General features: G+C 45.0%; 1 protein-coding gene across 1 annotated transcript; it reads left to right on the forward strand.

Annotated features, from left to right (window-relative positions):
• The first annotated feature begins 882 nt into the window (after window positions 1-882).
• On the forward strand, window positions 883-26,683 carry PRPF6 (pre-mRNA processing factor 6). Its single transcript, XM_066330819.1, has 21 exons — window positions 883-1,073; window positions 2,057-2,225; window positions 3,085-3,203; window positions 3,695-3,773; window positions 4,418-4,594; window positions 5,444-5,599; window positions 6,247-6,341; window positions 7,036-7,192; window positions 7,404-7,566; window positions 10,407-10,525; window positions 11,184-11,402; window positions 12,750-12,872; window positions 13,710-13,831; window positions 14,966-15,104; window positions 16,238-16,357; window positions 17,603-17,779; window positions 18,563-18,696; window positions 19,180-19,271; window positions 21,258-21,372; window positions 23,372-23,498; window positions 24,260-26,683. Exons 1-21 carry the CDS (start codon window positions 1,003-1,005, stop codon window positions 24,410-24,412), a joined length of 2,826 nt encoding a protein of 941 aa, XP_066186916.1. The 5' UTR covers window positions 883-1,002; the 3' UTR covers window positions 24,413-26,683.
• Window positions 26,684-26,952: the final 269 nt, after the last annotated feature.

Consider the following 26,952-nt stretch of genomic DNA (forward strand, 5'->3'; position numbering starts at 1 on the left):
GCTGGCAGGGGGCTGCGGGATGGGGACGGTCCCCAAGGCAGCCCCGTCCCCTCCTCACCCCTCTGGCTGCCCTGGTCCTTGTGTTGTGTCCCCCCGAGCCTCTCCCGAGGGAGCGGGACCGTTCAGGTCTCTGGCACAGCCGGACACTGTCACCTGGAGACTTGGCAGGGTGAAGTGATCCTGAGGCCGGGTGCGGCTGGGCCAGAGGAGCCTGCCCAGGGCTCCGCTGGGGAAACTGAGGCAGGAGCTCCGGGGACACCCTCGGGAAGGGTGGATGAGCACGGCGGCTCTCCTTGCGCTCCGAGGGGCTGGACCTGTAACCCCTCACTTTTTGGGGACACCTTGGTCCCTTGGAGTGTGCTGTCACCACACAGCGGAGCTGGAAGTGAGAGGTCCTCGGAAGGAATGAGCAGAAAACCAGCTTCTGCTCCCAGAGATAATTTGTCTTGGACATTTTTAGCAGGAGAGAAGCAGACGGAAGGGGGAAGCAAGGCTCACACCCCGCAGCTCTGCAGGCATGGGCTGGGGGAAACGAGGGAGAGCAGCACCGAGGCTTTGTCCAGCTCCAGGCCCTCCTGGGACGATCCTGGCCCTTTTGCCCCTTTTTCCATTCTGGCTGTGGGTTGTTAAACGCAGGGTGTCAGCTTGGCTCCCTGCAGGGCCGCTCGCCGCCTGGGAGGCTCCTTAGCAGTTACTAATTTCCTAATAACAACAAAAATAATAAATTGCTATAAATGTTAAATTTCACGTCGGCACAGCTCAACATCCTCATCCCCTTTTTACCCATCCCCGTCACCCTCACCACCCCTCAGGACCTCCCCGTCGCCAGGGGGCGCGCTGCTCCCCGGCGGGAGCGGAAGTGCCGCTCTGGCCCCGCGGGCAGTTCCGCCTGCTCCCGCCGCAGCTTCCGCCGCCGCCGCCGCTTTCCCGGCCGCTTCTCCTGGCTCTGCTCTGGTTCCTGCTCCGGTCTCGCTTCGGTCTCGCCTCGCCGCCACCGTTATCATGAACAAGAAGAAGAAGCCGTTCCTGGGCATGCCCGCGCCCCTAGGCTACGTGCCCGGGCTGGGCCGCGGGTAAGACGCCGCTAGGCCCGGCCTGGCCTCCCACCCCGGTGCCTTCACACCCCTGTCGCTCCGCTGGGCCCCGGGGCTTTCCCGAGCCCTTTCGCTGCCCGGCTGGGCTCACACCTCTCTCCCACTCATCCTCGTCCCCTCGGGGTGGCCCCGAGTTGATTTTCAATGTTGTCCCTTCCTGATGGTTCGCGTTCGGTCTTTAGCTGGGCGGGTTTGTATTTAAAGGAGAGCCTGGCTCCGAGGATGAGTTCCCGGGGGTTTCAGTCCGGCAGGGGATTGTGTCCCTCCTGATTCTGTTACTGTATGCGTGGGACCGTCTGAAAAATGATCAGACTGGGAGCTTTTGTTGAGAGAACAGTCAGGGGGGTTGGTGGCGGCTGAGACTATTTTTGGGGTGGTCTTTGCTGGCTGTGAGTTATTTTTGTGCCCCACTGATTTGGTACTATCTTCTCTGGGGAGATCCTGCTGGGTGTGCCCCACGAAGTGCTGCTGGGCGAATGTGGGGGGTCAGCAGAGCTCCAGCATCCCCGTCCCTTTGCCCAGACCCCCAGCCCCTGCTGCTGCACAACCTGCAGGGTCAGCTGAGACACCCAGAGACAGAGTTTAGAAAGGAGCCATGCACAGGGTGTGTGGCAGGGCCATGAGCTGGGTGGTTGCACTGTAGTTGTGGAAAAAGTTCTTCCTATAAAGCAATAAGCTCAGAGAAGCTGTGGCTGCCCGATCCCTTGAAGTGTCTGAGACCAGACTGGATGGGGCTTGGAGCAACCTGGGATGGTGGAAGGTGTCCCATGGCAGGAGGTTGGAATGGGGTGTGCTCAGAGGTCCCAAGCTATTCCATGATTCCCTGGCTTTATGAATGCTGGCCATGGGGAGTGTCTGACGCCATTCTCCCAAAAGAATGCTATTTTCCCTGCCTGTCCTGAGCAGTGAGTGTGGCAGGCCGGGGTTGCAGGGGGCTGACAGCCCCTGGTTTATCCCTGCAGGGCCACGGGTTTCACCACCCGCTCTGACATCGGCCCCGCCCGCGATGCCAACGACCCGGTGGACGATCGGCACGCCCCGCCCGGCAAGAGGACTGTGGGCGACCAAATGAAGAAGAACCAGACAGCAGATGATGACGATGAGGATTTGAATGACACCAACTACGATGAGGTGAGGAGGTTTTCATCATCCTGCAGGTGATTTTCCCCCTGGTGGAGCAAGAATCCCTGAGCTCCCTGCTCTTGCTATGCACCCTGCTCTTAGCTGAGGCTTCAAACCCAGAATTTCCTGTAGTTTGCAGGCAGCATTTCCTTTTTTATTTGTTGATTGGGACCTCAGTATGCACCATGACGTGGTGCTTACGGATTTTTGTTGTGGCCTTGCTCCATGGATTGTGGTTTAATTACTGATACAGAGCCCTGAGAGTCTGGGGAATATATCTATAAATAAAAATTAGTTGAAGTGTTTCAGGGCTTGTGTATTTTTTTTTTATTCTCCACAAATGAAAGCTTGTGTACTTTGCCAAGATTGGACTTGATGATCTTGGAGGTCTTTTCCAACCTAAATGACTCTGATTCTGTGCCGTATATTGTCTTTAAGTGGCCTGTGTAGTCTCTTGTGTTTTTTAAGAACCACTTTGGTTGGTTGAATGTTATGACATTCTTTCTGCTTGCTTTCACTGGTGTAAAAAGAATAAGTGGTTAATGGAAGAGAATGGCTTTTCTACCCTGGGATCTCATTTATTGCTGTAAAGGAGTGATTTAGAGAGAGAAACAATTTTGAAAGAAGCAATTTTGAAGTAGTTTTGCTTGAAATGGTGTGGGAGAATAAACACCACCATGGGGTGGTAGAAGGAGGATGCTTTTATTTAGGGATGTGTTAGTCTGATGCAGTGTTGTCAGAAACAGTCTGTGAATCCATTTTCAGGTGATTGTTGGCTGTAGCAGGAACATAACAGGCACGTAACAGAAACTTAAAACACTGCCTTTTCTCTTCTTTTTTTTTTCCCTCTCTCTCTCCAATTTCCCAGTTCAATGGCTATGCTGGGAGCCTGTTCTCAAGTGGCCCCTATGAAAAAGATGATGAAGAAGCAGATGCTATTTATGCAGCTTTGGATAAGAGGATGGATGAACGCAGGAAGGAAAGGAGGTAGGATAAGCTACAGCACTGGCAGGGGGTGTTTTCTGGTTAATTGAGCATGACAGGTATTCTGTACCACTTGCTTTGATAGTGAATGTGGTTAAATTACTGTAGTTAATTAAGAGTCACTGTAGTTCATTAACATGGTGTGGGGAGATGCTGAGCAACTGATATTGATGCATCACAGACTGCACAGTAGACTGGAAATTGTTAGAAAAGACATCTCATACTTGTAAACAGTCTGTCACTTGTTAAATTCACTGCTCATTAATAGGAGGTTAAAGACTGAGGTTCACTTGGAGATGTCTGTTTTTACACTATATTACTGTCTTATTAGATAAAGGATCTCTTGTTATAATGTTGATAATCTAAGCTTGGAAGAAATGCCTTTTTTTAATGTCCTAACTCTTATCAAACACATTTGTCTGTTATGTCAACACTTTAATCCAAGACTTGCCAAGTGTTACCTTGAGCATAACCTCAGTATTCCTTTTCCTAAGGGAACAACGAGAAAAAGAGGAAATAGAAAAGTACCGTATGGAACGACCCAAAATTCAACAGCAGTTCTCAGACTTGAAAGTAAGGAAAAAAATGTCTGAAATGTGACTTTTTATGAGCTACAAGAAGTGACTGTGTGTTCTTTTGTGTCTGTTTGTTTCTTTGCTCAGATTTTGTGTGTTGGCAAATGAGTACTTTGATATTTCCCAGATTAGAATTTCTTTCTGTTGGAAGAATAAACACTGTTCATGTGGGTACACAAGGCAGTGAAATTTCTGCAAATTTCGATATTGGTCATTTTTGTTTTGTTCTTTATGGAAGGTGCTTCACTTCTGTCTTTGAGGGAAACTGATAACTTGTTGGCATTGCAAGAGTGGCTGAGCAGAATCTCCTGACTCTAAATCTTCTTTTAAATAAAATGTATTGTTTAAGCTGTTGTCTAATGATTAGTAATAAACCACTCAATGCTCCAGGCACTAGGATTAATCTGAATGTTTGTAGCACTAAATCTAATAACAAAATTGATTTGGAATCTCAGTCTGGACTAAAACCAAATTCTAATTAAACGCATCTAATTCCTTTGTACATTGGATTAGGAAAAAAGTCTGACCCTTAAGTGTTTAATTGATCTTGAATTATTTCAAGAAAATAAATCTATTAAGGAGTTAGAGCACTTAGAAAGCCATTTCTGCAGCAAGTACTGATGACAACTCGTGTCTGAACAGAGGAAATTAGCCGAGGTTACCGAGGAGGAGTGGCTGAGTATTCCCGAGGTTGGTGATGCCAGGAACAAGCGGCAGAGGAATCCTCGTTATGAGAAGCTGACTCCTGTCCCTGACAGCTTCTTTGCCAAGCATTTGCAGTCAGGGGAAAATCACACTTCTGTGGACCCACGCCAGACAGTGAGTACACAGCAGACCTGGGCAAGCTGTGGCCAAACTGGATTAGAGATGAGTGTTAAACTGGGATTTGGGGAAAAAGATATTTGACCAAAAGCTTGGTGTGGTTTGTGAGTCTGACAAAGGAATTCTGGGTGTTGAACTCATGTGCTTGCTGGAGACTTTCAGTGCACAGCCACTACCAGAGAAAACATTAAGGATAAGGAGAGAAAACCTGGTTCTTGTTTTAAAGATGGAAGAAAGTGTTTCTTTTTCTGTTTGCTGAATGCAGGGTAGTGAAAGTTTTGGTGAGCATAACTATTTCTTTTACAAAAACATCTTGCAAAAAGGGAACTGAAAATAAAGTTTGCTTTCACCTAGTGGTTTGCCTAGTTCTGGGGTGATTGTGTTAAAAATTGTTTGCCTTTCAGTCAACTAAAAATGAAGTAATTTAGCTTGTTGCTCTGTGGTCAGAGTTTACTGTGGTTATAGAATTATAAGAGCAGCTGACTGGCCCTAGGCTGGCTCCAGGTGTCCATGGGACTTCTTTGCAGATATTCTTGTTTAATTGTGCCAGGTTCAGATACCTGTGCTTGAATTTTTCTCTTTCTTGTTGCTTATTTCACTGACTGGACTAAACTTTAGTAATTGCCTATAGACTTCCAAATCCTGTGTGAGAACGGTTTAGGGATACAGGGAAGCCTTATCAGAAGTACCTGTGGGGGTTCAGCATCTGTGTCCTACAGCTTCTGGGGAAGTGCAAGTCAGCCAATAGTCTGAATAATTTTTGAAGTCTCAGAAGAGATTTTAGGAATGACTTTCTCTCTCTCTCTCTCTCTCTTTTTTTTTTTTTTTTTTTTTTTTTTTTTAAAGCAATTTGGTGGGCTGAACACACCATATCCAGGGGGTTTGAATACTCCATACCCAGGAGGAATGACACCAGGCTTGATGACACCTGGGACAGGTGAATTGGATATGAGGAAGATTGGCCAAGCCAGGAACACCTTGATGGATATGAGGCTAAGCCAGGTACGGATGTGGGAAGGCAGGATGTGTCACAGGCATACCTGGGGTTGATGTTGTGCTGCTGTAAAAGTCCTGATTTTAGAAAAGTGTTAAATTCTCTTGGGTTTTAGAAGATCCAAGAAAAGCTGAGCTGTGAAATAATTTTGTAGTCCCTCTCCCCAAATCTCATGTCCTCAAAATGAATAGATTTTCCTGAGAAATACCAGTTTGTCCCTGGAATTCTTGGTCATTATGGGAGAACAGACTACCTGGTTATAGCAGAGGTGCCCTTGAGGCAAATAGCACAGGTAGTGCTGCCAAGGGAAGCATCTGTAAGGACAAACAAAACAAATTGCTGAAAAATACTGATTTTTGACTTCTTTTTCATTGGTTTTCTCATCTAAATCTGGTTTATTCTAAAAAGAATACCTTTAGCTGCCAGGGCTGCAAGACCTTTGGATGACTGCTTATCAACAAGCTGCTTCTTGTCTGGATTTTGGTGTTGTGTATTTTAGAAACAGAAAAAGCTAATAAGCAAGGCTTTTTGTTTTCCTCCTTCCTTGCTTTTGGGAACAGATGAATAGCAAAGATTTTTGTAGAGCTGCAGTGTCTTTTTAGGCATTCAGGGGCTGTGTGTGGTCATTTCAGTGCCTCTGATTTGACTTCCTCAGGTGTCGGACTCTGTGAGTGGCCAGACTGTGGTGGACCCAAAAGGATATTTGACAGACTTGAATTCCATGATTCCCACACATGGAGGAGATATCAAGTAAGTTTAAGAAGGATTAACAGATTTATCCTTCTTAGCAGTGGCACTGATCCTACATATAAATGGAAATCTGTCTGAGCGGGTGCTTTTAGCTGGCATTTAGTTTGTAAGAAATGCCAGGTGAGTTTTTGAGGATGAATTCTTTTAACATGAGATCTGGTCTAGTCTTTTAGCTGAGGTATTAGCATGTGACCTGGATGCATCAATTGTGGAGACTGTTTCCATTCCATCCCTTATTTCCATGCCAGAGTGATGGCAGTGTGTGGCTGCCTGCCAGCCAGGAAATAACCTGGTTAATTGTAGCTGTGTGCTGCTAATTTAGGCTTGATTGACAACCTCTGAGAACCTCTTCAGCCTGGAGTTTGACATCTGTTTCATAAAGAATTGCTCTTTAAGTCAGAGCAATGCGTGCAAATATTGATGCTAATTCTTGATTTACATCAATGCTTAGGCTTATCAGCTTCTGGCTGCAAATGCCCAGCTGTAATTCCCAAAAATCTTGCTTAAATACTTAACTGGTTTTCACTGTGATCTTGCTACATTGATGTAGCTTGTTTTGGTAGAATGTAGTTTGTGTCTCCAATATGGAAAAATTTGAGGTCACAGTTACTGTGCATCTGAGCACATCCTGGTTCAGGGGAATTGTTTCCCAATGTGCTGAAAATTTTCCTTCCTGTTTTTCCTCCTCCTTTAGTGATATCAAAAAAGCCCGTTTGCTCCTGAAATCTGTCCGAGAGACCAATCCTCATCATCCACCAGCCTGGATAGCATCAGCCCGACTGGAGGAGGTCACTGGCAAACTTCAGGTGGCTCGAAACCTCATCATGAAAGGAACAGAGATGTGCCCTAAGGTCAGAATTGCTTTGCTTCCCTGCTGGTCTTGTAGGATAGTGGGAAAAAGTTGTGCTTCATGAGCGGCAGAATCTCTGTTAATTGAGGCTCTGCCCAGTACAGCTTCCCTGTCTACTGTATTACAAAACAACTGCTTAGCCAGAAGCTGTGACTTTACATTGACTTTGTATTCTTGTGATGTAAAGGAAGATGGGTTGTTTTTCCTGACAGAGTGAAGATGTTTGGTTGGAAGCTGCTCGGCTTCAGCCTGGAGATACAGCCAAGGCCGTTGTGGCCCAGGCTGTGCGGCACCTGCCACAGTCTGTGCGGATCTATATCAGAGCAGCAGAGCTGGAGACAGACATCCGTGCCAAGAAACGTGTCCTTAGGAAAGGTGAGAGCTCCTGGGAGCTCAGGGAAATGAAGGCATTGCACTCTTTGTGTTGTGGTGTGAATTGTTCAAGATGTGGCCATAAGTTCAGGTGCTGTTTTTTGCTTCCTTGTTGAAATTACAGTTGTCATTTTGTCTGCTGATGGTGGAACTTGTTGCTGTTGAGCCAAAGAGCAGAGGTGTTGAAGTGTTTGTAAAACATCCTTCAGCAGAAAGCTGCTGGTACCAAACAATCTCAAAATGGTCTTTCACTTACCTAAGCCAATTCCAGCTTGATCACGATTAGATAAGTAGATGAAAGCAATTAAAAATTATGTCCTAAGGATAAAAAAGGTGCTCTAGATGTCACATGGTGATACTTTTCGGAAAAGATACCAGAATTCACTGTTCCTACTTGCTTGTTGCCTGTTAGACACCACGGTGGCTGCTGCTGGGGGAGCTTTAGAGGTCTTGAGGTTCTCATATTTTTGAGCCTGTTGAGCTGCAGCATTTGCTGTAGTGTAGCAAGTTTTGTCCTTGACAAACAGCCTTTCTCTTTGGTGCTTACCTGAAACCTTACATCTTCTTGGATTCCATTGCTCTTGGAGGTTTTTCTCTTTCATGGAGTTACTGTCTTTCCCAAACAATGATCTCTTCAACAGCAGTTTGTTGTGTTGTTCTGAACCCAGGTCTTCCCTGGATGTTCAAAATATGAATTCTCTGATTGCTTTTAGTAGCTGGGCCTGTATCAGTAGAGATTAGTTCCTTCATAATTACTGAATTGTATTAGCTACATCTCCTGACTTTAATCTAGACAGGGAAAATACATTTTATTTAATACATTTACTGAATCGTTGTGAAGCAGTCTGCAGTATTGAATAGTTTAGGTTCAGAGGAATTACTTGCCTCCCACCTCTTACCTCTTGCATGTAAAATTGCAGGTCTCTAATGAAATGACCTCTTGCTGCATCTGGATAAAAGGCACTTCAGAGTTGCTGGATTTGAAGTTCTAAAGAGTTCAGATATTAACTATTCAGTAGCTTTTTTTAATTTCCATTGGCTCTGCAGTGCAACACAATGTGAAGTGCTGCTCCTGTGACACCGTGTGTCCTTCTCAGGAACAGTCACAGATGTTGAATAGAAAAATACTTTTACAGGAGCAAAAATAGATCTGTGAGTCCAGCTTGGGTAGGGGAGGGTCTTGTGTGAGAGCAGTGACTTACCCACTAAGTACTGAGCTTTGCTTCAAACAGTCTATTTATGAAGAGAAAAACACTCAGTTTTTGGAACCACCTACCTAATCTCTTGATACAAAGCTGTTAGTGGAATGGAACTGGATTTATCATTCTCTTCCCAGTTTCTGTCTGTTAACAGCTTCACAGTGCTCCTCTGCTGCCTAGAGAGCACCAGTAATATGGAGTTGGAGCCTTAAGTGGCAGCATAACCTATTATTTCTCCCCAAATAAAAAAGACTGAGTGCCAGGTAATGTCACTGAAGTATGACCTTTCATAATGTGTTTCTCCTCTCTGCTGTGTTCATTCCTACCATCTAGCAGAACCTCTGGAGTTTTTAAAGCCTCAGTCTGACTGGAGACCCAGCAAGCTGAGTGGCTAAAATACAGTTTGAGGTCTAAAAATCAAATTCTATATTTATGAAAACATGTTCTGTCCTGCAGAGTGATGCTTTCAGCTCTTGGAGGCTGACATTATTCACTTAAATTCTTCAGGAAAATCTCCTGCAGCTGCAGACTTGGAGACAAATGGTTAATGTCTGTTGTAAATCTGTGTTTTTGTTGGGGTGGGATGTGCTCGGAGTTGAGGCTCAGAGCTGTGCCTCTGCAGCAGTGCCTCAAGGAACAGCCTTGTCTGGAAGCCCAGCTAGTTCTAAAGTGGGTTTAGATGCTTTTTCCCACTCATTTTTGTGTCCCTGTGATTGTACTTGCTTTATTGAAGAGGGATGAGCTCAGTCCTCTGTTACTATGGCACATTTGTGTACAGTCACCATGGAAGCAGTGGAAGTAATGCTGCAATGCAGCTGATTCCAGCAGTCTGGGGTGCAAATTGGAGTGACAAAAGGCTAAAAAACCCCTTTGGTTTCTCAGTCTCTCTTAATGAGATGGGCTGAGGAAAGTTGTTGTTTAGCATTGAATGTTTCAGACAGCACATGTAGGACATGCTGCAGAGAATGCAGTTCCACCAGCAGCAGCTAACTCTTGGGCAAGATTAAAGAAGCCTTGGAGAATCCTAATTAGATGGAGTCCATATTGAGTTGCTGGAAGCACACTTGGTACTCACGGCTTAGTGTCAGCAAGACCTTTAAGTTTTTATGCATCCCTGTTTTATATTTGCATGGCAGGACAACAGATTTTGGGAAGTTAAGCTGGGGTTCATTGGGCTGTCAGGAGAGGCTTACAGGAAAACTGCATTTTGAGGGGGCAATTTCAGCATGTAAGGAACCAGGCTGTATTATTAGTTAGTGTTGAAGAAGCTTCTTTTCTATAAAGGCAGACCCTGCCTGATTTAGGCTGCCCAGTTTTGAAGATCTTCATCTGCTCATTTGCTGAGACTGGAGGCTTTGTTCAGCCAGGTGTTTTACTGAGGAGGATGCAATTACAGCTTGTACAGCAAAAAAGCCCTTGGCTCTCCAAAACCTGTTTCCAATTAAAATGATTAAGTGTTTTATTTTCTGATTTTAAATTCTCATTGTTGAAGCAAGAGCCCAAATAAGTAAATTCCCTCCCTTCCCTCCTTCAGGACATTTCCTTGGAATAGCACAAATCCTTTATTATATCATGTTTAAAAAAATACAGGTCTCATTGGTAAACTACTTCATCATTATTGACATAATTGTTTTGCCTCTCTAGCCCTTGAGCATGTTCCAAACTCAGTGCGTTTGTGGAAAGCAGCCGTGGAGCTGGAGGAACCTGAGGATGCCAGGATCATGCTGAGCCGGGCTGTGGAATGCTGTCCAACCAGTGTTGAAGTGAGTTTAAAAAACAAAAAAGAGTGAATTAAAAAAAACCCTACACCCCACTTCAGGCTGACAGTAGAGTTTTGCAGCAAAAGGCAGGGTGAGCAGCATTTCTCCACACAAGGTTTTCTTCCACATGCTTCACGCTACAGTGGGAAGGATGTAATGAGTAGTGGAATGTGTTTTTTCTCTTTGGAGTTAATTGTCTGGTGGTCATTACATGCCTCATTTTGGTGTGTAATTGTTAGGTTAGTCATGGCAGTGCACAGCTGTGCCTGCTGTTAGGCACTGAGCCATGTTCATGTCCATGTCTGGTGCCTTGACAGCTGGGAAAACAAGTGAACCTTGAAGCTGGTGAATCTAAAAGTTACTTGTTTCTGAAACACCAAGCCAGAGTTCAGTTCAGCTGTTTGAGAGGTGATGTGAACAGAAAATAGGAGTGTAAGGGCCCAGCAGATGGGGATGATACCCAGAGATAATCAGGACTGAGCTTCAAGGGCAGTAGCAGCCTGTTCCTTGGAATTCCACAGCCTGCTTGCAGTGCTTGAGGACAGTTGCCAACCAGTAGCAAGCAGCGTGAAGCTGCTTATCTCTGTGGGCTGACACTGCCATACAGCAGCCTTGTCATCTCCTTGTTCTCATCTCAAATCCATCTTTTGTTGCTCTGCAGCTGTGGCTGGCTCTGGCAAGGCTGGAGACATATGAGAACGCTCGTAAAGTCCTTAACAAAGCCCGGGAGAATATCCCGACGGATCGTCACATCTGGATCACTGCTGCCAAACTGGAGGAGGCCAATGGGAACACCCAGATGGTGGAGAAAATCATTGACAGAGCCATCACATCTCTTAGGGCTAACGGGGTGGAAATCAACAGGGAGCAGTGGATACAGGTATGAGCTTGGTCTTGAAGGCCCAGGGGGACTCGTCAGGTTCTGTTCTGAAGGCTGCTGATGGTGGGTGTTATGGGGCAGAGTAATTTTGCACCTGGCTTATCAGTGGAGATCCCTGTGAAGAGACAAGAGATGAGACTCAAAAACTCAGCAGGGTCAAGGCCATGAGTGATACCCTGGGGTAACATCACATGTGTTTTGCTGAGAAATGTCTGGTTTGCTTCTGTCATGGAAGATAAGTAGCTTCAAGTTGAAGCAGCTGCTGCCTTAAGTAGGACAGAGGCTTAAAGCCTTCAGTGAAGGATTTACGTACTTTTTGCATGTGTCTCTTTTGGCTTGACAGGTATTTGTTTGCCCCACAAGTCTTTGTCAAGTGGACTTATGAGAAATCAATACAAATACTGTATTTGCAGCATGTAGGAAATGCTTCTGTTAGTCCTGTACTGAAGCTCATTCCTCCTGAATATGTTCTGTATTTTGTTTGATCAGAAGTCTTTAAAGCAGTTTCCTATTAAAATAATTTGCAGTGAGTCAAGGCAGCAAAATCTTACACTGCTTAAGAGCATTGATAATGAATGAAGTATTTAGTATTAAATGGATATCCTTGTTAACATCTAAAATAATTCTCACTTTCTATACAGCAGTAAATCAATTAAAGGTTCATTTCAACTTCTCTTTAAAAAAATCCACAAGCACAGCCTCTGCATCGCTGTGTTCTCGAGTTCCTTCTCAGTACTAGAACTGCTCCATTTCTGTTACCTGATCAGAGGGCTTTTCAACAAGTTTAAGCAAGACATGCTTGGCTTTCTGAAAGCTTTGTGTGTCAGGAAACTCCACTTTTCCATACATGGTCTGGTGAGAGTCTTTGCATCTTTGACTTTTCACTGTTTGATGGAGTACTCTTAAATTTAGTTACTGCTAAGCCCTTATTGAGACTTAATAATCTCACAGCTGAAAGAAGGTCAGTAGTTTTGATGTTACAGTTCTTCCTTGTAAAATTTTCGCATTTTTTATTGGTCAGGTCCCTGCTTGGGTCAGCCCAGGGTTATGGAGCTGTAGGAAAAGACTTCTGGATCCAAAGAGATCACACATTGTCACCTTTTCAGTGGATGGAATTGATGTGATCTGTTTCTTAACCAGCTTGTGAATGATTCTGTGTACATCTCTAGCACTTTCCTCATGGGTGCAGGCTCCTGCTCAGTGTCAGGGTGTGTTGGAGCAGTGAGATGTTTGTGCTGTGCCAGTGACCACAATGTCTCTGTGTTTGTGCATGAGGAGTTGCCTTTGCAGACTTTAACCTCTTGTGCTGAGCTCTCAAAATGAACTGGGCTTTCCTCTTGTTTCTAGGATGCCGAGGAATGTGATAAAGCTGGAAGTGTGGCCACGTGCCAGGCAATCATGAGAGCTGTGATCGGGATTGGGATCGAGGAAGAAGATCGGAAACACACCTGGATGGAAGATGCAGACAGTGTATGTCCAGCTGTGGTTTTGTTTTATTGTGGGTTGGTGTTTTTTAATTAGAGGAAATTGAACTGGTGCCTGGGAAATGGCTTTGTCAGTGAAAGTGGATGTGATTCCCACACCACCTGCCTGCCTTTGGCCAGTCTCTGCCTCAGAAGGTTATTATAGAGCTTTATTCAGATTTGAATTTTTACTAAACAAAAAGTTGACATTGGTTTTGCTTGTCTGCTAGTTTAGTGTGGATTTTTTTTGTGAGTGTGAACCATCAACAGAGATTGAGTTATGGGTAGAGGAGCTGGGAGTTGAGTTTCAAGGCACAACCATTGTAGCTCAGGAGTTAATGTAAGACTGGACAAGGGAGTGGGTAAAAGTTTTACCAAGCTTTTTTTTTTTTTTTTTTTTGCTTTAGGGGAATAGTTTGAACATGTGCTAAGAGCTAAATCATATTTCAGCATGAGAAATGTCCAACTTCACTGGCCTTGAATTGGGCTCAGAGCAGTGGGGGGCACATGCTGTGGTGCTTAGGGTTTTGCCTGTGAAATAACAAAATGAAGTGCTAACATGAGAGCCTTTCCAATGCCTTACTGATGTTTCAAGCTGGCCTGTGAGTGTCAGTCCCACTGAAAGATCAGGGATACTTGTGCTCTGTAGAGGGATACTTGGAAATTCCTTCCCTGCTTCCTTTTAAAAAGCTGATTGTAAGTGTTCTGTTCTCTATTAATGCCTCAATTCATGGATTATACCGAATTACTGAGTTCTGGGTTGAATTGTGCATGTGTAATTCCTGCTTGCTCTCGATTCCAGTGCTCCCCTGAGCTGACTTAGTCCTGATCTGTCTTCCCTCAGTGTGTTGCTCATAATGCCCTGGAGTGTGCCCGAGCCATTTATGCCTATGCTTTGCAAGTCTTCCCGAGCAAGAAGAGTGTGTGGCTGCGAGCAGCCTACTTTGAGAAGAACCACGGAACCAGGTACGTGTTCTGCACAGCCCCTGCCTGGAGGGCTTCATCCCTGGGACAGGGGGACAAGCTGGGGAGGAAGGAGAAATACAGGATGGTCCCTGGTGTGGTGCAAGTGCAGAGTTAGTGCAGCTGGATGAAACACACTGGCGTTTTTTGCAGGTCTGACCTTCTTTGTTATTGTTGTGCTCAGAACATCCTTAAGTTTTATGAAGTCATAAAATGGTTTATGGCAGTAAGGGATTACATGGTAAAAATAGCTGTGGAGAGACAAGGTAGGAACAATTGTCTTTGAGAAGGCATCTTTGGAAAAATATGGGGATACAAATCACCTAAAATGTGTTTTATTTAGTTTTCATAGATAAACCACTTCATAGCTGAGTGTGTCCAAGCATCTCTGGTATTTTCTGATTAAACACTGTGAATGTGTATCACATTCTGAATTAAGATTGGTGTTATGCTTTTACAGCTCAGGCTCTTTTTAAAGTTTATTCACAAAGCTTTACATGTCAGAACCTTTCTGCCCATAGCTTAGGCCAAAGCAAACAATCTCTGCAGTAGGCCACTTATACACGTGGAATCATCCTTATTAAAGCCAGCAAGGCTGTGTTGTGGAAGTGGCTGCAGATGCTGAGTTCTTCCTCATTCAAGTCTTTTTTTTTTTTTTTTTTATTGGGAACAAGTGTGTCTTTGCTTTTGATGTTGTTTTTGCATGTTTCCCAGTGGTGGCTGGCTTTTAAGCCCCCTGTTTTACCTGAAAAGTATATTTGCCAGAGGAGAAAAAATAAATTGCATAAGATCAAGCCAACCTCATCTAATAATTCTGAAAACCTTCCTGGCTCAGTTTCTACGAAGGTTTGTTAAGCAGAATGACTCTTTCCAAGAGAAAGGAGCTGTTTGTGTGAGGGCTCTTTCCACAGAAGTTATCAAAGGTGTCTGAACAATGAGCCGTTTGTGGAGTGCTGATTTCAGAACCCTTGTGAAAAAGGACCCCACCCTTTCCTTATTATGAAACAACTTATCAAGGTTTACAACACTGGACTTTGCAACAATATTTATAACACTGAGTGATAGTGGAAATGGTGTGAGAGAGGTCACCTTTGGCAGTACCTTGAGGGATTATAACTTGCTGTTTCTTGTCTTCAGAGAATCCTTGGAAGCTCTTTTGCAAAGAGCTGTTGCTCACTGTCCCAAAGCAGAGGTGCTGTGGCTCATGGGAGCCAAATCCAAGTGGCTGGCAGGAGATGTGCCAGCAGCCAGAAGCATCTTGGCCCTTGCTTTCCAGGTGGGTCTGTTACACTTGTCAGAGGGTGTTAAATGGGACAGGTAGAGAATACAGAGCAGGCTTTTCCTGTCAACACCTGATTCCTGCTGCCTTTCAGAGTGATGGAGACTTCCGCTGTTCTTTGATTGCTTTGTGTGGCAAAACGTTTTCCTGTAAAATAGCAGCAAGCTGAAGCAAAGCTGTAGGACTGCCCTTTTGGTAGTTGTACACCAGGTTCTGACCTGGAACAAGTTGTCCAGACAGGCCGTGGCTGCCCCATCTCTGGAAGTGTTGAAAACCAGATTGGATGGGGCTCTGAGCAATGTGGTCTGATGCATGGCATCCCTACCCATGGGACTGGGATGAAATGATCTTTAATGTCCCTTCCAACCCAAACCAGCCCCTGATTCTGTGAGTTTGCAAACCATCAGTTATACTAGCATGGCTCCTACCAACCCCAGTCATGGATCAAAATCCTGTTGTCTTGGGTCACCTCAGGGAAAGGGTTGTGGTCTGCCCTAATGAGATCACTGCATTTCTTAGGTCTTGGATCAAACCCACTAATGAAGGGAATTACCTGCTGGATGCTGTACCAAAGATAGGCAGAGTGTTTCTAACACTGGGAACCAAGCTTAAAAGCTAAATGGTGAAAAAAATAAAAAGATAGGTCCTGAAATGGAAGGTAAAAGATACTTCCTTAATCTGTTCCCAGTGCTCTTTGTTACTAGGCTGAAAAGTTCTTGACATGGTTGCCACTGAAATGACTTTTATTGGAAGAGTTTTCACAGACCTCAGTGGGGAATTCAAGCTGCAGCTTTTTTGCTTGAGGGTAATAAAATGAGGGTCTCATTGTGGCAGACCCTGTGATGTTTTCAGTATTTAAACTGGAAGTTCAGAGGATCAAGCATTACTGCTTTTCAACAATTGAGAAGCATCCAACTTTTAAACTGGCAAATATCTTTGTGTTGCCCATCTGTTTTGGAGGATTTCTATAAACTTCAAAGGTCAAAGAAGACTGGGAGGAGCTTGCACTGAAAAAAATCCTACTGCGGATTGACAAAGCTCTGATTTCAATTTTAATCTGGATCAAACAGAGGATTAAATCTGCTGTTGATTCACTGTGTGCATTTGTCTGTCACTTTGTGTTCTTGCAGGCCAACCCCAACAGCGAGGAGATCTGGCTGGCTGCCGTGAAGCTCGAGTCGGAGAACAATGAGTATGAAAGAGCGAGGAGGCTGCTGGCAAAGGCTCGCAGCAGTGCCCCCACAGCAAGGGTAAGGATGTGTGCAGGGTGGAGAGGCTCAGGCCTCTTGGCCACGGGGGATTTGGGACGGAAGGAGGAGTTCCTTCAGTTCTGTGGCCGTAGGGATTGACCATGTGGCTCCCTGCCATTGCCTTCCAGGGCATGTGGCCGCTTTGCCGAGCGCTTCTCCAGCCAGTTGCGACACAAAGTCGTGGCATGATGGGAAAAAAAGGCTAGGATCAAGTGAGGGGTTTCAATTGGTATTTTACACAAATGGCAAAAGTCAGGAAATTCCCAGTTTACAGCTGTTTGTGTAATGTTTGTTTTGCATAAAAGCACGTCTTGGAAAAAAGAGAAAATACTTTCACAGAAGACTCACTTATGCTTCTACTAAAGACAGCTCTGGGGTGGTTTGGTGCTTAAAGCTACACTCCTGTGTTTATCTCCAGTTGTCTCTGGTATGATAAACTGTCGATTTTCAGCTCTTCATACAAAAGCATTTTAACTTGTCCAAGTAAACAAAATGTTAGTTTCATCTCTGTACTCTGTTCCTCCCCCTCAGTTGTTGTTACATCCCACATCTTTTTAACTGTCCTTTTCCTCCCTGAGCCAGGGAGCTTCTGCAGCTGGGGCTGAAGCTCTGCTCTAAGACTTGATGCCTCTCTTTTGAGGTCACAGTGAGGGGAGGTTGGGAATGGGGAGGATGGGGATCAAAGAGCAGTGAGAGAGCCTTTGGTCTATAATATGTTTCTCATAGCTGTGACATCCCTGCGTAGCCAGAAGGAAGGATTTGGGGGGGGCAGAAAAGTACGTGTTTGTAACAAGCAGGACAACAGAGCCTGAAGCCATAAGTAAGAAAATGTGGTGTTGGTAGCTTGGATCTGAGGAGATCAGATTGTGCTGGTGAAAGAGGCTCAGGTTTGTTAATTGGTTTTGCTGTTAAAGCTGTGCTCTTTATACAAATACTACTTTTCCAATCCAAGCCATTCTGTGATTCTGTGATAATGCAAATGCCAGCTCTATGTTAATAATGATGTAAATAGGTAAGATCCAGGTTGATGACACTGTCCTAACTCCTTTAGTATTTGCATTTACCTTTCTCGTTGTTACTTCTTCCTGCTGTTATTTAACTCAGATATTTTAATTTTGATTTGACTTCAGACTGTAGCTTATTAATAGCATTCTAATGGATGCATGAAAATGGGAACCTGCTGCTTTGGCAGATTAATGGTTTTCCAGTGGCTGCTGGTGGTAAACAGCTCTGGTTTGTTCCCAGGTCTTCATGAAGTCTGTGAAGTTGGAATGGGTGCTTGGGAACATTGCTGCAGCCCAGGAGCTCTGTGAGGAAGCCCTGAAGCACTATGAGGACTTCCCCAAACTGTGGATGATGAAAGGACAAATCGAGGAACAAAAAGAGCTGGTAGAGAAAGCACGGGAGGCTTATAATCAAGGGGTAAGATGGATGTTACTGCTTTGTGCTGCTGGCATGGAAAGATGTCTGTCTTTGAATCAAAATGGAGAAACAAAGACCTGATTTCTGTCATTGATTAAAACAGTAAAAAAAAAAAAATTAAATAAGCAGGAAATTCTCTTACCCATTACCCATATGCAAGATTGACTTTCTTGCTTGAGAAAGTTCTCTGTATGCTTGACTCCTCACAGGCAGGAAAAAAGGCTTGGCACAGTAATTCTCTAAGACCTGTAAAGATTAAAACCAGAACTCTTAAAAGAAAATCTTTCTCAGCAGCCCTTAGATACACACTGTGAAAGGAGGTGGCCTACAGAGCACTCCTCTGTCTTTTAAATGGTAATTGGTGTCCTTGGGTATGAATGCTCAAAGTCAACAGCCATCAAAGTAATTTGGACACAGGTTTCTGCCCGAGTCCATATCCTAATGACTCCCTGCACACTCTGCTGTGGTTTGGGGATGTATGAGAGCCCTCCATCTGCAGAAGGAGCACAAATTGTAGCTGTGTTAAGGGAGGTGTGTTCTTACTCTTACTGCTGGGATTGCTCAGTTATACCTGATGTACCTGATCTGTTTTTGGGTGCAGGAAAAAAAAATTCACTTCTGTGCTGTAAGACTAACTGGAGAAATTGGAGAGACATAATCAACTTGGTCTCTCTTCTTCTAAACTCTCCAGGAGGATATAGGGAGTGAAGTTCTCTTCTGTATGAAGAACAAGATTTTTTTTTTCCAAATTTACCTATAAGCATACTCTTTTTTAAAAAACAGTTGAAGAAGTGCCCCCATTCCATACCCCTGTGGCTTTTGCTGTCCAGGCTGGAGGAGAAAGTTGGGCAGCTGACTAGAGCAAGAGCCATCTTGGAAAAGTCTCGCCTGAAGAACCCAAAGAATCCAGATCTCTGGTGAGTTGGGTGGAGTTGAACTGAATTTGGGCTACCAATTCAATCCATTCTACAGGCCAGCTATTTCACATCGTCTCAGCCATTTGAGGCTAGGACTTAGGGCCACACCCATCCTGGAGTTTCTTCTGGACTAACAACTCCCCTGAATAGCAGAAATGCTTTGGTGATTCTGGCTAGCTACTCTAAGGATCTGGGAACTAGTTATTTCTTTACTGATAGTTGTGGTGCACAGAGCATGCAGAGTGCATGGGGCTTTCTCCTTTCTGTTACAGTCTCATTTTCAGATTGTTTTTTATCTGGGCCATTTGGGAATAGAAGTCACATTTATTTTTAGATGGAGTGGAATGGGAAGATGTCAGTCACCTACACATATTCAGAATATGGACAGATGTTTGCAGTTTCCAGTGACCTTTATGTGACTCACTGTTTGTTTCAGCCTAGTGAATGTTGTCATAAATATCATCAGAGTCCCTTCCTTTCCAGGTTGGAGTCTGTTCGCTTGGAGTACCGAGCTGGGCTGAAAAACATTGCAAACACACTGATGGCCAAGGCACTGCAAGAGTGCCCCAATTCAGGTGAGCTGGATCTCAGTTCTACCTTTAACACAATTGTGTTGCCCAGTTGATAGATTTTTTTTTTTCCCCAAGATGTCCTTTCTGGCCAGGTCTCAGAATATGGTGTTTTGAGGAGGTGTCAGTCACCCTTCTGCAGAGGAAATGTTGAGGGTCTTCGAGAACAATCCAAGTTACCTTGTGTTCTCTCACACCTGAGGAGTTGGTGTTGTTCCATTTTTCTGCAGTACCCAGTATATTACTGGATCCATGGTCCACAGTTTGTCCCCAGGCTTCCTGCAAAAACATCTTGGATATGGTGGGCTTTTCTCGGAAGCTGGTAGAAGCCTGCCAAGTTTTAAAATGAAAGAAGGACACTTCAGTGTTTGTCATTAGGAAGTTTAGTGGAAAAAGAATGGTCCCTCTGGAGTACAGCTGGCCTTAGGAGATTCCCAGTTGCTGATTTGCCTGCACTGGTTGCACCACAGTGAGTTTAATAACTTGTGCTGGCAGCGAATTTCCACCAGAGTCATGGTTAGGGGATCATGAAACATAAATGTTTAGTCCTGGTTTTTGATTATTTTAGCTCATGTAATAGAAGGCTAAGAGGTCATATGATGTAAGTCAGTTAGTTCTAACCAGCAGTGGAAACATTAGCCTCTTGGGATGGGAGGATAAAGTACCTAACACATCCCTATTTTTGAGGTAGAATTGCAGGAAGACTTAATTATTTAAACATGTTGACATCTTTGGGGAGAAGATGTCACATAACTACAAATTGCAGTAACTTACTGCAGGGCAAGGCTTGCCTTGCCTTCAGGCTAGGTTTTGAAAGGTGTTTAATTGGTGGCTGCTTAAGTCTCAGTAAAATAATTGGGAAATAAGTGACTTTTATGACATGATCAAACTGCAAGGTACTCTCCATGTGAGTGGGTCACCAAAGCAGCGCCACCCAAAATCCTGCTTTGTTTTGTGAATGACCTAATGAGTGTTTGCCACCACAGGCTGTTTTACAGATCTGCCTGTTGCTATGGAAATGGGCAGCAGGATCTCAGTTTTTGTTTAAACAATTGCTTCCAACTTTATCTTAGGCCTCAACAAACCATAATATCAAAGCCCGCAGGACTTGGCTCACTGGCCACCTGTGGTCATGTAAACCAGAGGTTTGCGTCCATCAATTGCTGGGTTGATTCCTGATGGGTGGCAGGCTGCAAAAGAATAAAACAGAAATATTATGGTGTTTGTGATCCTATATATAAAGAGGAAGAAGAAGAAGAGAGTCTCTCTCCTGTCTGTCACTGCAGTTATCAAAGCTCATGTGTGTTCCCGTGGTGCTGTTTATGGGAAGTGGGAGCTCTTTGATGGAGTCCTGGCAGACACCAGCTCTCAGGCTTTGCTTTGAAGTGATCAGGTGTGCCTGGCTGACATGAGAAACTGCAGATTTCATGCTCCCCTGAGCATATTTCCTTCCTTGCTTTTTTGGCAGTGAGAGGAGCTAGGGATTAAACCCAGCTTTCCTGGATCTGCTCTGTCCTTCATCAATGTGTGTGGAGCCAGCATCAATAAGACTGTGGTGCTCTCCAGCACCCTTGAAACTGCTCCCAGACTGTACTTTGCACTTTTGAGACTTTTGCCACTGCTGTTGCATGTTCAAACAGACAGATACCTTTCCCTTTGGAAATGCTGATTTGCCCTCTCTGTCCCAGAGTTTGCAGTGTCTCATTTGAAAAGCCTGAGCTCTTGGTTAGACAGTGCTGGAGCTGCAGGAATTGTGGTACAGAAACCCCCAGAGCTGAAGCTCCAGCGTGGTGCACACAGTAGCTAAAAATTCAGAGTACTGAATGAAGTATCCGTGTGGAAAGAGTGATCTGGGATGAGGTTGGGGGTGAATAACCACCAGGGTTGAGGGCTGTACTGCTGCTTGTGTTACAGAGCACTGACCTGATGTCCGGGTGGGGAGAGTTAACCTCAAAATAACACTAAACAATCTTCCTACTTGGTGTGATTTAGGAATCCTGTGGTCAGAAGCAATTTTCCTTGAAGCACGACCGCAACGAAAGACCAAGAGTGTGGATGCTCTCAAGAAGTGTGAACATGACCCACATGTCCTGCTGGCTGTGGCCAAGTGAGTTCCTGTGCTTGATGCAGTAAAAATATCAGTGTCTGTGTGTGGCTGCTTCCAGGATGGAGCACTGCACTCCAGCAGAGCCATGTGATTCTGGCTGCAGCAGCTCTAATAAGTCCCAAAGCAAGGAACAGCTCTCCAGCTGTCTCCTAGTAACTGTACAAATCTCTCCCTTGATTACAAGTGGGGAGTGTCAGCCTGCCCTCGAGCTGGTGGGTCTGGGACTGGCACAGGCAGCAATACACTCACACAAAGACCTTTGCCAGTGCTGGCTATTGGCACCCTACAAGCTGCTTTCTTTCTGTCCCTTGAAGAGGATTTCACTGTGCTGTCAGGTGTATTAGGCTTTATTAAGTGGTTCAGGATGTGTTTTAAGTATCTGTAAAAATAGGGACTTTTTTTGTTGATTATTTTTCAAGTTTTATGTGGCTACTCTGTAGTTTTCATCTTTCCTCTCTATCCTAGATTCTGTCAGGTGTCTTTAAATTCTGAGCTAGATATTCCACTCTTGAATGTTTCCTATGTCAGTGTTCTTCAGGTGTGCTCTTTCACAGAATGCAAACCACCAGCCATTCTGTAGTTTGCTTCTCTGAAATGGGAAGATAATCTACTAGGAATTGTTTCTTGTCCAGGTTGAGTTATGAGGATTCCAGTGCTGAAAACCTGCTGTTAGAATTGACTGGTGCTACATCCTGCTCTGATGTGTGAACAGCCTTACAGCAGCTCTGATGGAAACAAACTTACTTTTCTCCCTTTGTGACTAACAGAAGAGGTTAATACAGGAGACATTTTGTTCAAAGTTGCCCAATTCTTTCACAACTCGACTTCATAAGCCAAAGAAAACTGTAGGATACACTCCAGTGACTGCAACACTGGGTTCTGCCAGATCCTGACAGCTGATTTGTTCAGCTTTAGCAGCAAGTGAGAAAAATGTTAACTTTTGCTTTATGGCAACTGCTCCCAGGCCCCTTCTCGTGCGACCTCAGGCTGTTTAACAGCTAATCCCAACATAAACAGCTTCCACCACCCATCAGGACTTGCCTCTCTAGGTACAGAGTGTTACACATCTGTGACAAACTTTTGTTAAATATGTTGCTGAAAATGGCCACTGCTTGCAGGTGTTAAACCTCTGCTATCATTGTTTGTATTCTTGTAAATCACAGTTTATTTAACACAGAACAATCAAGAGTATTATAGGGCTTAAAACCAATCACATAAGCTGTATAATTTTATGACAGGCTAAGCTCTTTATGAGGGGTGGTTGATTTGATAAAGACCTTATAGCTCAAATGAACTCTTTAATGCAAAGGAGTGAAACCAAGAGACTCTTGACTCAGCTGGTTCATTACTGGGGAGAAATTTCAGCATTGATCAGTGCCTGGATGAGATGGCTGCAGTGGGGCTGTGCCAGCCTGAGGTTTGAGTGCAGAGGCTCCCATGCTTGTTTTTCCTTGGAAAATGGGGCTGACAAGGCAGGTCTGCTCCACTCCACTCCAGCAGGCTTTATAGGTGTGAGCATGTGACCTTACAGCAGCCAGTTACCAGCTTTTAGAAGTTATTTAATTGTTAGATGTTAAAACTGACTTGAAACGTAAAGAAATTGAAGGAGTGGGAATAGATGTAGGCATGTAATCCTGTGTTTTTCACGCCAAATCTGGAACAACAAAATTAAAGCAATTGAGGCAGCAAAAATTGAGCTCAGTAATGCTTCCCCTCTCAGCAGTCTGTCTGTGCCTGGGGCTGAGTTATCCTCTAAGTTATCCTGCCTCACTGTGGGGCAGTGAAGAGGAAGTGCTGGGTGTTCTTTTCAGTCCTCTCACTCCCTTCCCTTCCTAGGGGCAGGATGGGTCTGCAAATTGCCTAAAAATCTGCTGTTTACTTCCTGGAAGAGCAAAGAACTGGAACACCTGCAAAGCCTTTAAGTGTTGGAGCTCTTGTGGGTTGGCATCTTCCTCTAAAATGAGGCTGTTTGTCAACTCCTCTCTGCTTTTCCCACCAGGCTGTTCTGGAGCGAGCGTAAAATAACCAAGGCCCGAGAGTGGTTCCACCGCACAGTGAAGATAGACTCTGACCTGGGGGATGCCTGGGCCTTCTTTTACAAATTTGAGCTTCAGCATGGCACAGAGGTGAGTGTGTGCCTGGGAATAATGGAGGCAGCAGCAATCCCTGGCTGGCAGAGGGTGCCCAGTCCTGGGATTGCTGCAGTGCTGGGCTGAGCACTCTGCCACTGCTCCTGCCTGTGTGGTCACAGGCGAGGCTGGCTGTCACGCCTGGTCACGAATGAGCATGAACAGGCCTGTGTGGTGGCTTTTAAAAGGTGCTGTCATTAGCTGAGCTGTGTTTCAGGCTGCTTTGCTGTCCAGAGTCCTGCTGGTTCATGCAAAAACCTCTGAAATCGATCTTCCTCCTGTAAAACTCAAGCTTGCTCGGAGGGGATTGTGCTAGAATTGTGGTGCTGGGTTTGTGTAACTGGGGTTGTTTCTTCCCAAGTGTCGAGTACAGGCTGCACATGAACACAGCCAGAGGAACAGCCAGCTCTAATCTCTTACAGCAGTTTTTACTGCTGATACCACTGAAATGATGGGAGTGTTTATCTTCTGACTTCAGAGAGACCTTTCACTTGACACAGCTCCTGCAGGTGGTAATGCACAGGAAGTTCCTGCTGCAGTTTCTCTGCAATAGTCAAAATTTACTTACCTGCAGCTCAGCCAGTTTGTTCAGCCAGGCAGGAGACTTGCTGCTTCTGAATTTTTACTTTGACTTCCTTTGAAAATAACAGACCCCAAACCCCACTATAATTCAGAAGAGTGTTTGAATCAGGGAGGTTTCAGTTTTTGGCTGTGTTCTAGAACAAACCAGGACAAAGTGTCATTTCTCTTCCCTGCAGGAACAACAAGAAGAGGTGAGGAAGCGCTGTGAGAATGCTGAACCTCGGCACGGAGAGCTCTGGTGTGATGTCTCCAAGGACATAGAGAATTGGCAGAAAAAGATTGGAGAGATTCTCGTGCTTGTGGCAGCCAAGCTGAAAAATACCTTCTAGAGTGTGCTGGCCTCAGCTGCCTTAGAGATCCCTGTAGGATTTAACCTGCTCATGGTGCATTTGCCCTTTCAGTGGCATGGATTTCGAAGGACAGGACATGGATGATGATAGGAAAGGGCTTTTTCCCAAAAGGAAAAGCTGCTTCCTACTTTCCCCGGCATGGCCATCAGCTTCTGCAGCACACGGGAACATTGTACCTGGAGACAGGAGCAGTCTTGTGAGGCTCTGTTGGCATTTCCATGTTGATTTCTGATTCCCCCTGCAAACACAAGCTTTAGTTAGTGCTTGTATGGATTCTGACATGTGGCAGTCCCTCTGTTCTTGGCCCTGGCATGTGTTCCCTGTCCCCCTTTAGTGTTTGGCCCATCTGATGTTGGTTCGTTATTAGCAGATCTGGGTTGTTGCTGTTGGAATGCACTGAGTGTCCTTGAAGGAGGTGGGTGGAGTTTTGGGAGCAGCCCAGCAGCACAGGGAAAGATCTGGGCTGGCTCCTCTTCTTTAGGTGCTTTCGTTTGGTCTGCTAACAAGCTGCTGCACAGCTTGGAGGCGTTCCTCCCACCTGAGCAGCAGGAGCATTTTGTCAAATTCAAAAGCGTATTTTTAGAGAACTTTTCCTCACTTTTTAAATGTATATAGTAAAGCTTATTCTTTTAGGTGTCTGAGTTCATTAAGCACAGTGGTGGTTTAAAGTAACAAGGCAAAACTCAGCAATTCCTGAAAGCCCTTTTGAAGGAAGAACATTTATTTAGATTTTTTGGGAGACTGTGCTGTTACACAGCTGTGACTGCCTGTGGCTGGGAGGTTTGGTTTCTATCTCCAAGTGCAGATAGAAAAAAGCAAACTCAAGAGATGTAAAGCTTTGTGTTTGGGACCCTTTGTACACTGTCTTCAATTTTTGACACTTGTGATGTGTACTATTTTTACCCCAATCTCCTGACTTTCTCGTGATCCTAGAATGAGAAGCTGTACTGTCTTACACCTGAGGCTAGAGCAGCTGTATCCAGGTCTGTGGCTGTGCATTATCACATATGTATTTAGTTGGAGGAGAAACTCCCTTATTCCTTGTTGGAGAATATGTATAAAATACAGCTTCTTTTTTTTTGTTTCCTTGTGTTGTCTTCAAGTGTGGTCTTGCCCTTTGATTCTGACTGGGAAGAGTGGGTCTGATAGCAGAAACCTTTGGACTTATCAGGCTCCCACCACTCTGGGAAGGTGCCTGCCAGTGGTGGCTGCACCAAGCTGGGCTACGGCCTCTTGCCAAAACAGATGAGAAGCCTAAAACGGTTGGCCTGGAAGCTAAAGCTTTTTCTTCTTTGGGCTCATAATGGAAACTCCTGAGCATTCTCTGGAATAGCTGATGAAAGGGTGTAGATCACAGATGTCCTGTGGAATTGTAGTTTCCCAAAGGTGAGTGAAAGGCATTGGGAATTGAGAGGCTCTTGCTCAGGGATTTTGTGCCATTGCTGGCATCCTTCAGGTGCGTGGGCTCAGAGACAGTGGAAGAGTTTGGGAAGGGGAATGGAGATAATGTTTTGAAGGAGAGGGTAGACATGGCAAGGGAACCTGGCTGGACAAGGATTCGATACTGAGGCAGAAACTGCAGGATTAAAACAAATTTAAAAGTAGTTTTCAATGTGTGCTGTCCTTCAGCTTCTTGTGCTCACATGGGGCCTATATCCTGCTTTTCTGGGCAGGAAATGTGGCATTCTGATTCCTGGTGTAGTGATTACACTGAGGAAAGCTGAGTGCCTGTGGTGCATAAATCCCTCTGCCCAGCAGTGCTGTGGTGTTGGTGGCTGCAGAATTGGGATGGGATAGGGAAGTGGGAATTGCAGTGGTGTGGCTTTTCCCGCTGGAGATTCCTGACTTTTGTTGGGAGCATCTCCCTTGAACCAGATAACATGGGTGGAACCCACTGGTGGGATTCCTACCCCTGCCCCTTGCTTAGGTGGCAACACCACATCTTACAAGGAATTTTGGGGATGTGGAAATCTCAAGGAAGGGGCCCTGTGCTGGATGCTGTACCGCCTTCTCAAAGCATCAAGCTCCTTTGGCCATGTGCTCCTGGTACCTGCAGCTTCCCTTTCCTTTGGGCTACATTCCTTAGCTCGGGGATTATTTTTTCTTACTTAAAAGGGATCATCAATCTTAGAGCCTTTCAATGTTTGTAGATGTCTTGGTAGTTTTTAAAATAGATTATGGCACGCATGAATTTTAGCTATATATAGAGCTAATAAAGAAGTTATATGGGTCCTGTCCCAGTGGAATGTTGCAGTGTGCTGTGGGTCCCACTTCCTGGGGAGGAACGTTCTCACCAAGCCAAGCAGAGCTGGATTATTCACCATTTGTTCTATTTCTTACTCAATCACCCACATTCAGCTCCTCAGCGGAGCCTTGTTTCTGTCAGTTCAGTTTTTCCCAAAACTGATATGAATTGAGTCAGGGCGATTTCTGTGCCTGTGCTGGGGGTGAGGTACAAAATGCAGAGGGGAAGGAGGAGAGGGCTTTGGTTGGAAGCACGAGGACACTCCTCGTGTCGA

Source organism: Sylvia atricapilla, chromosome 16 (genome assembly GCF_009819655.1).
Source record: "Sylvia atricapilla isolate bSylAtr1 chromosome 16, bSylAtr1.pri, whole genome shotgun sequence".
Taxonomy (NCBI): Eukaryota; Metazoa; Chordata; class Aves; order Passeriformes; family Sylviidae; genus Sylvia; species Sylvia atricapilla.